Source organism: Leptopilina boulardi, unplaced genomic scaffold (assembly GCF_019393585.1).
Source record: "Leptopilina boulardi isolate dan_hultmark-lab unplaced genomic scaffold, ZJU_Lbou_2.1 LbouV2_49, whole genome shotgun sequence".
In the NCBI taxonomy this organism is placed as follows: Eukaryota; Metazoa; Arthropoda; class Insecta; order Hymenoptera; family Figitidae; genus Leptopilina; species Leptopilina boulardi.
In genome coordinates, this window is record NW_026137993.1 from 35,058 (window position 1) to 45,444 (window position 10,387).

General features: G+C 26.7%; 1 protein-coding gene across 1 annotated transcript; it reads right to left on the minus strand.

Annotated features, from left to right (window-relative positions):
* Window positions 1–2,550: 2,550 nt before the first annotated feature.
* Window positions 2,551–4,796, minus strand: LOC127289663 (uncharacterized). The gene is made up of 3 exons (XM_051317743.1): window positions 4,787–4,796; window positions 3,561–4,715; window positions 2,551–3,467 (listed from the first exon to the last, which is right to left on the minus strand). Exons 1-3 carry the CDS (start codon window positions 4,794–4,796, stop codon window positions 2,551–2,553), a joined length of 2,082 nt encoding a protein of 693 aa, XP_051173700.1.
* Window positions 4,797–10,387: the final 5,591 nt, after the last annotated feature.

Here is a 10,387-nt window from a genome sequence, read left to right on the forward strand (position 1 = left end):
TTTTATTAATTAACAAACAATTAAACAAATGTTTACCTGCTAAAGTAGTCAGTGACAGTGCGCCAAGTTTCCCGCTTCTACCCTACATGTTCTTTATAAAAATTGAAGTAAATTATTATTTTATTTTCATGAAATTTGTTAATAAATGGATAATAAATAAATGAAATTTAAAAAATTTTAAGGTTTTAATTTTTATTGGTTTCATGAAAAATAACACTTATTCAGTCTTATAATTTGTACCATTATAAAATAAAGACGCATTAATATTTAAGAACAAAACAATTTTAAAAGGAATACTTTTCTTTTGTTAAAAAATATCGTAAGTTTTATAACAATGCTTAGAAACACAATGAATAACATTTGTTTTGTCTCGCGATACATAAAACATATTCAGTCTTATAATTTTAACTATTAAAATAAAAACGAAAAATATTCAGGTATATAACAATTGTTAAAATAGTACATTTCTTATTTTTTTACATATATCGTAAATTTTAGAACAATATCTTAAAACCATGAACCCACAAGAAAACGACACGAAATGATAATCAAAAATTGTTTCGTGCTCGCAAAAAAAAAAAAAATATATATATATATATATACATTTAACTTATTAACGTTATACTTAGGAACATGTGGTTTTTCTTCACTGGATTAAATCTTTGGAGTAACAAAATTATAAATAGTTAATTTTTTCCTTATAATAAAAAGCTTTTTTCTTATTTTTACCTCTAATTTCAAAATAACACTTTGCGAAAAGATTTGGCTTCCAATATGTTAAATATAAAATTTAAAAAATGTTGCATTACATATTTACGAGTTGAAAATATCGGCCTCGGTCCTGTTCATCTTCTTTTGGTTGTGCAGCCACGTTTTTATAGAAGCTGGACTTCGATGCTCGAGGATACTATTGTTTCTTATTAGCTTTCTTATTTCGCTAAGACTAGGTAATTTGTTTTTATCACTATCATTTAAAAATATTGAAAAAGCTTTGAGAACAATTTTTTTTTCTTTCAAACTCCATGATCGCTTTTCGCTCTTTGGTTGAATTGTTGTACCTGTAATAAAAATAAATGTACTTATTAGTTTATTGTTTAATATAAATATGCCATAAAACCGAATTTGCTTCTGAACAATATTTAAAATTATTAGTCAAAATAAAGTACTGTCTCAATTTATCTGTTTCAAATATTTGATTTTTTTCATTTCTTTAAAAGTAAATATGTTTATAAATGTTATTATTGCGAAAAAATAGTATTTATGACTAATTTATAATATCATAAACTAAAACAAGATACAAAAATAATAACAAACCTGATTTTGATTTGCTCAGTTTTGCAACCTTCACAGGTGGTGGTAACACTGAAATAAATTATAAATAATTAAATCATTATTTTACTACTTGAATGGTACAATCTTTACAACAAATTGTATAGCTTTACCCAGATAGCACGCAAGATTGCAACAACCTTGTGGCAAGTTTGCCGAATAAGGTTGGCAATATTGCGCGGTAAGCTTGCCGCAAGGTTGCTGCAAGCTTACGTGCTATTTTAGGATAAATTAATTTACATTTTTTTATTCCATCATAAAAATTTTTCCGAAAATCTTAATTAGAATAATAGAATGATCTATAATTTATTTTTATTTTTTTTTTAATATTTAAGGGGGAAACCGCATTAGGAGGTTTTAAAAAAAAATCGGTAATTTTTAATTTCATAAATCGTTAGCTTAACTATGAAAAAATAAGCTCTCAAAGTTTTAAAGTGAAATTCACATTCCTTTACATTTTATAATCGTAAAACCAAGTGCTAAACGAATACATAGTTTACTAACTGGATCGCGTCGCCGGTAGGACGTAGCACATTGTTTTTTTTACTTATCTAGTCTTGTAAAAAGGCTTAAAATATGATACTGAATTGCAAATTAATCGTTAACAACTTTATTTTATTGTTATCTTCTTTAAATTTTTATTTTTCGGTAATTTTTTTAAAACGAATTTAACTCAAAATAACATTTTTCATATTTGCAAGACGTCTAACTCAAACAGTTATTTACTGATTATATTCAAAATTGGTAGTTTTATTCTTTATGAAATTACAAAATATATGGACCAACATTTAAGAAGATATCATGATAATAAGGATGTTTTTTTTGCATAACTACTAAAAAAAATTATGAAAATTGTAATACATTTTTCAAACACTTTCAAAATTTCTAATTTTCATTATTTTTACCTGAATATACTAAAAATGAAGTCTTGTAACTATTTGATTGAATGCAACAAGACCCAAAGCAATAAATTAAATAGCTTTTGAAAACGTGGTCCGAAAAATGGCTCTTTTTGCATTGATTTGTATGTACTAAATATAAATAAATAAAAAAAAAAAATTCTAAAGAAGCATCTAATTTTCGAGTGGTTATAGTGGTGTAACCCCTTAAGACAATCGTACATTTCTTTTTCTATTTACTAATAAGCAAAGTCGAAAATGTAAAAAAAAACTCTTATTTATTAACTCGGATATAATGATTTTTCATTAGATTAAAGTAATATCACATACCATCAGATGAGGATTCATTTTCAGAGTTGTTTCCAATATTTTTATCAAAATCGTTGTTTGAGGTTGCTTCTAGTTGAGCATTGTTACTGTTTGGTACATCGTTAATGTCTGAGTCGTCTGAGTTACCTTCGGAATCTAACTCAGAATCGCTATAATCATCGACTTTCATTGCTTCTTCAAAAAAAGATGCCATTTGTACTACATCTCTAACAATGACTGGCTGTCGATAGTGGTCTTTATGAACTTTCTCTGAGTGTCCTAAAAATTCAGCTAACATCGAAATACTGTTATCGGATAACTCTTGAGCAACTGCCTCTGTCGCTGCCTGTTTTCTTAATTTCGTCGCTCTTAAAGATTTTGGTTTAGAAATTCCCGATTCCGAAGTGTATTTTCTCATTAATTCACAAGCTCTAATATACTTTACATCTCCTATTGATTTAGACGGTAAACCAAATATGTACTCATTATTTGTAGGAACTCCTGCAGTTTGTCGAAATTTTAAGATTAATTCGATGCCCTCAACTACAATGTTACTCAAAATGACTGGAACTTGGCGATTCTTTTTTCCTCTTATTGTGAAACGAACGTACCTTTCTGCAATTTCTTTATTTCGAGAAGATAACGTGTTATAAATGTCCTTGTTCACAGTTTTATTTAAAGCATCATAAGTTCGATATTCTGCAATTGTTGCTCTCTCGATTTCTCCTGGTCGTCTTCTACAAAACGTAATGATTAATATGATACTAGTTTTAATAAGTTCGAGCCAGTTGTGATAAGAAAATTCATTCTTGAGAGCTTTTACAGCAGCTTCATGCTTTCTTTTCATGAACAAATTAAATTTATTAATATCAGATTTTGATGGAAGTACAATAGGTTTCTCTCTTTGTTGTTTCATTTGAGTTTCCGAAACTGTTTTGTTTATTGTCGTTGAAAATTTAGTCGTAAGAAGTTTTAAGAAATTTTCAACGTTTTTCTGTTTTTCTGGATTTTTTTTCTCGATACAATCGGCAATCAATACATCTGCTGCCTTTTTTATGATAGTTCCCAAGTTTGAAGCATTTGATGGCGTTTTATAATATTTTTTATTTTCAGTAAGAACTGCAACATTTTCAACTGCTACAGCAACTACTCTATAATGCTCTGGATCCATAACTTCTTCAAACGAAATTGAGCGATTTAATAACTTATCAACTTCTAACAAAAATCGACCTATTATACGAAGTTGACTACGAATGAAAGGTTGATGGTGAGCGGACGTCCTATATCTATCGCACAAAGTATTTCCATATAATGCTATTAATCTGTCGTATCTGATCTTACGTACGACATTATCTTCCTTCATACGAGGAAAAATATATTTAGCCAAGGTATGATTACATTCTTCATGTACTCTTCCGATTATTCTCCTAGAAAAAACTAACACTTGGCGATCATTTTTGTGATTAATTCCAGTGCATTTTTGGACATGATGTCTTAAACTTCCTTTTGAAAAGAAACCTTTGCACGATTTACAGGCTCCAAAATCACTTGCGCTCTTTTCGAATTTTATGTTAGGTCTTCGTGAAACTATAAGTTCATTATTTGAATTATATACTGATGATGTATTGTACATATGAGATCCTTTATTAACAATTGTTTCGATTATTGCTTTTCTTTCCTTATTGTTTTTTGGGAGAACGGTAAACTTTTTGACTTCGTCTTCATTTTTATGCACCATTTCCAAATGTCTTGCCATTTTTGTCTTCAACTTCTTACAATAAATGCAGAAATATTTTTTTGAGCCTTTGTTTGAGGTATATACCAACATACTACTGTCATCCAGTGCAGAAACGTTTGGACTCGAAGACTTTGCTGATGTATTCGCTGTGCCTGTGTCATTTTTAAGTTGTACATTACTATCATTATGTGATTTTTGGAATTGATCTTGATTTTCCTCGGATTGTGAGTTAAAAGATTTGACCGTTTCGTCAACAGAATATATAGATTCTGTGTTGGAATCATCATTTGGATCATAAGACACATCGTGTTCATCATCAAATTCAACATCACTCACATCTACTTCAGACTCAATGAATTCTGCATTACCATCAAAATGAGATTCATGATGATTAAGAGATAGCGAATTTGTACCATTTCCAGTAGGCTTTAAATGTAAATCTGTATTTGGAAAATTTTAACATGAATGATTTTTTTAAAGTAATAATTGAAAAAAATAATAGGGGAAGCACAGTACGGCATAAGCCTGAAAACCTGTCAAAAACCTCAAATCATTTGTCGATTTATACAAAACTTGATATCTATACGTTTTTGGGGGCGCTGATTATGAATTTGAAGTCAGTTTTTAAGAATTCAAAATGTCGGATCCAAAATTGCTGATTAATTTTTAAAAAATTAATAGATCTTTATAAAAATGAGTTTTAGAGGTTTTTTTAGGTGGCTGATTACGAATTTGAATGTCATTTTAGGTGACACCATAATCAAAAAAATTGTTATTATTTTATAAAGACGCTTTTTGATTGGTCAAAATCGTGAAAGACATTTTCGAATATTTTATTTTAAAAAGTAACCAATTTCGTTAATTATTTATTATTAATGGAATAATAAATAAAATAAATAATTCTATTTCGACTAATTAGTTTTGAAATTTTTTAATTAAACTGACTGGAAGACGGAAGAGTAATTACGATTTTTAAATAAATATTAAATATACACTACCGTTGGAAATTGTCGGTACGGCTAACGTAAGAGGAGTAGAAATATTGATGTTTCACCAAGTGTTGATGTTTTTACTTAATTTTGTAGAGTTTTTTAAGACGCATTTTTGAGCTATTGACGAACAATCTGCTATCATTTTATCCAAAGTTATTGACATTTTAAAAATCATAAAAAATCGTTTTTTGCTTATAACTTTAAAAAAATGTTATGACACCTACAGTTTTCTTAGTCTCATTTTGTAGAGATTTTCAAGACGCATCTTTTGACCTATTAACGAACAGTTTACGATTATTTTATCCAAAGTTATTGACATTTTAAAAATCATAAAAAATCGTTTTTTGCTTATAACTTTAAAAAAATGTTATGACACCTACAGTTTTTTTAGTTTCATTTTGTAGAGATTTTCAAAACGCATCTTTTGACCTATTAACGAACAGTTTACGATTATTTTATCCAAAGTTATTGACATTTTAAAAATCATAAAAAATCGTTTTTTGCTCATAACTTTAAAAAAATGTTATGACACCTACAGTTTTTTTAGTTTCATTTTGTAGAGATTTTCAAAACGCATCTTTTGACCTATTAACGAACATTTTACGATTACTTTATCCAAAGTTATTGACATTTTAAAAATAAATAATATTGATAAAAACCTGTTTGCATTTTTTGTTCAAAAATCTTTATGTATCTGTAAAATCATTATAATTAGATTAATTTTTTACTTATTATTATATAAATAAATATAAATAAAAAATCGTAAACTGATCGCAAAATATCTCCATGAGGAAGCAAAGTGTTCATGGAATGAACACAAAAATACATACTTCAACTTGGCAGCGGTTTTATTATTACAATTATTATTATTCTGTTATTGAAAATATTATTTTAAAAAAAATTACTTTTAGAATGACTTTAAACAAATAATTAAATTTAAAAATTCTAAAAATTATATAATTATTTTGGTATAATTGAAAATTGAATTTTATTTTAAAGACCTATTATTAGTAGAATACAAAACAAAAATTACAGTCGTAATTTTTCAAACAACGTAAAAAAATTATTTTTCTTTTGAGATGTCAACCTAAAAAGGGCTTGTTATTAATTATACAACTTAAATGTCATGAAAGAAAAATTTAAAATTTAAAACAAAAAAAATTGACCGAAACATATATGGGAATCAAATTATCCTTTAGGAAAGTTTAAATTTTCAATTTAACTGAATTAAATTTGACATTTGCAAAAAATTACTCATCGTAATAATGTTTTTTGACTCCCGGCATAATCTAGAATAATGTATGGAAAAATTTGACAATTTTACAATATAATCTTTAGGGTCTTAGCTTTAATTTGCATTTTTGAAACTTAAAAAATGTTTTGTGGTTCCTGAAATATGTCAAAGAAGGTCCGAGCATGTTTTCCTACAACTCAGCCGTCAATCATCACTTTTCGCCGCCTCGCTGCTGGGTTATAGAAAAACATTCTCGAACATTTTTTAACATATTTCAGGAACTACAAAACATTTTTGAAGTTTCAAAAAAGCAAATTAAAGCTAAAAACTTAAAGATTAAAGAAAATTACATAATTTTTACTTGAAATCTTTTCGGTGTAATAAATACCAAAAAAAAAGAAAAAAATTTTCCTGATATACATTGAGAAGCAGAAATTTATAAAATATCTTGCTTTAAAGTCAGCAACAAATTTCTACTCCTCGCACGTCAGCCGTACCGCCAATTTCTGACGGTAGTGTATATGATTTATTTTTCAAAATACATTGAACGTTATATCCGAAGAATATAAACTTATTGCGCAGGCGTAGGTATTTTAGAATTTACTTGCGCAGCTTGCAAATTTTTGCGAGCTTTCATCGGTTTTACTGTAGAATGGTAATTATATATAGTGACGCAAAAAACCGCCTTACTCCAAGATTTGTTAAAAATAATTGAATATTTTTCAATTTTTGCCCATCATATTAGATCCGTCATTTTGAATTTTTAAGTGTTAATAACTGTAATATTAGTTGAATAGAATAGAAAATCCAATAGAGTTTTTCTTATTATTGATATTATTAATTATAAATTATGCAAATGTATTCCAGTACTTTCCATGAGAGGACTTCAATTTAGAAAATTAAAAAAATAATAAAATTTGAGCTTTATAAAGTCAACAAACTATATAAGGATAAGATTATCTTTCTAATCTCTATAAAATGTGATTTTTAACTCAGAAAAGATCAGAGAATAATGCTATAAACATCAAATACTTTTAAAAAATAATTTAATTTTAGAGTTTTCGGCACGTTTTCAGGGTTTTGCCCCAATGTGGAAAGATTTAGCAATAATTGTTAATTAAGGATTGTCCCGCGGGTGGTGCAGAGCAAGGGGATTGTTCCCATTCTGTCAATTTATAAGCCCGCAAGTTGTGCAACAAAAGAAAAAAAAAATTAACAACTTTTTTTTATTAAAAAAGACAGTTTGTTACATTATTAATGAGATAAAACGATTAAAAATGGCTTCAAAATAGATAATAAGTTTTTTTTTACTTTAATGTTATAAATTCTATTTAAATAAATTTTTGAAAAAGTGGTTTAAATCGTGGCATCTTCGCATTCTCGTCGTATAATTTATGCATAGGTTGGTAGGACTGATCTTTAAGTGTTTATATGTATGTGACACTATTATGTGACAGTTAACCTCAAAATTTTCGGAATATTCAAATATTTATCGCATAAAATCATGGAGATTCCAATAGATAGAAATGAACGAATTTATAAGCAGATTAATCGATTAAATTGATAATAAATTTTTATTATTAATTTAAGAAATGGTTTGAGATAACATATTTTTTATATTTATTAAACAAGTATTGGTCATATTTTTTAATAAATTTCGTAATAATTGTTTTTTGTACGGATAGCAGAACTGAGGGGCTGATAGTAAAAATGGTTTAAAATAACATTGGGAGCAAAAGTGGGATAAGTGACTTGGGAGCAAAAACGGGTTAAAATGATTCGTGTAATTTATTGATAAATTCATTATATTATCGATTAAAAAATATTAATTATAATAAAATATGCATTTTTTCCTATTGTTAATATTTTTTAATCGATAATATAATGAATTTATCAATAAATTAAACGAATCATTTTAACCCGTTTTTGCTCCCAAGTCACTTATCCCACTTTTGCTCCCAATGTTATTTTAAACCATTTTTACTATCAGCCCCTCAACTATCAAAACATTAATAATAAGTGAAGTTTTTATTTAACTTGACTTGGTGAAACGATAAATATGATATGTTATCCATTTAAATAAAAATTCTATAAGATAAAAATTATCACGAACAAAAACTTGTTTATAAAAAACAATTTAATTGAAGTAATCGGTTATAAGAAATATTTATGTGCTTTATTTATTATTTTTAAAAATTTCACCTGTTAAATAATTATCCAAATCTGTCTGTGACGCTTTTCTATGTTCATCTAAAAAAATAATACTCTCAGGTGGTAAATCCAAAAGAATGGTATTACTGTAAAGAAAAAAAATTGTAGTTAAAAACTCAAATAAAAGAAATGCACAGCCAGAATATGTTCAATCCATAATATCACAAAAAATTATAGATATAAACAATCAATGACTTTCTTTTGAGTAAAAGAACATCTCAAAATCTATTTTTATAAATAAATAACTCTAAATAAATATTTTTGCATTTCAGGTTTCCTTTATCGTGGAGTGTGACGTAAAGAAATTTGAAAGTTAACAAATGAACCGCCGGATCGTAGAAGGGCATACGCTTGAAATCCAGCGATTTAAGTTAGCCCCTGACATGAAAAAATTTGTTTTTTAATTCTGATTTTTGAATATTATATCCTTGTAGAAAATAACATTACGCAACTGTTTTCACAAAAAAGTTTTTTCTTAAAGTGAATTGTTTTCAAAATAAGTTTTTAAAAAACTTGATTTTTTGATACCATAATATTTCATTCAATTTTATGTTCAACTCGTCATAAATCTAAAGATTTTTGACTTTTTGACTTCAAATTCAAATTTCAAATTTTACTCATCAAAGTGTCCAAAAAGTGTTAGATGAAAAATAAATAAATTAAAATAATAACAAACATTTTTATCAATTTATTTATGTTAAAGGCAAAAACAAATTATTTAATACTTTCAAATGAAAAAAGTCTGTGACGAACTTTCGAATTGGAAAAACTTCCAGCGGAAGAATTGTTTATAATAGTTTAATAAAGTTTTATCAAAAGGTTTTAAACTAATTTGATTAAACATTTAGAATTTATAAAGATTTTACTTTTTGGTACGCCATGCTACGCCCGACCGTGAGCATAGTAATAGTGGCGTGATGCTTTATATCCTGGATATTTAGTTATTGTTAAGACTTTTACTTTTTCAAAAAATTATTTTAATGTTTTTGAATATACTTTTTTAAACAATTTTTAAAAAAATATAATTTTTATTTTTTGAATGTATCATATTTTATTAATGTTTCAAATTTAATATTCATTATTCTATATTCTTTTATCCAGTCCGTTCTCTACTTGTAAACATAAACATAGCTCTTCCTATATTGTTGCGTTTCTATAGAAAATAGTTTTTACGTACAATTCGTGCAATTATTGCACTCTTAAAAACGAATTGTACGTTAAAACTATTTTCTATAGATCCGGCGGTTCAAATTTTATTATTTATAAAATGTTGATTAAAATCATTTTAATCCAAATTACATAAATTTAATAAATGTTACTAAATATTTAATAAAACTGTGATATTTTCTTGTTTTAATACATTTCTTGTGTTTTTCACTTTTCTTTGTGCAGAAACAGCACATGTCTAAACGTTAATTTAATTTTTTTATACCTTAAAATAATAATAAAATAAACGGGTCAAACATGAAACTTAAAGCTTTTGAGATTTCTTGCACTTTTTTCATCAATACAGTTTTATATTCAAATATATTATATTTGTATTGATGAAAAAATATATTATATGTGACACATGTGTATGGATCCATAAATGCTCACCTGTTTCTGTTAGAATCCTCTATTTCATTATTCGAAAATTCAAGACATTGATCTAGAACACAAGAAAGAGTTTAAGTTT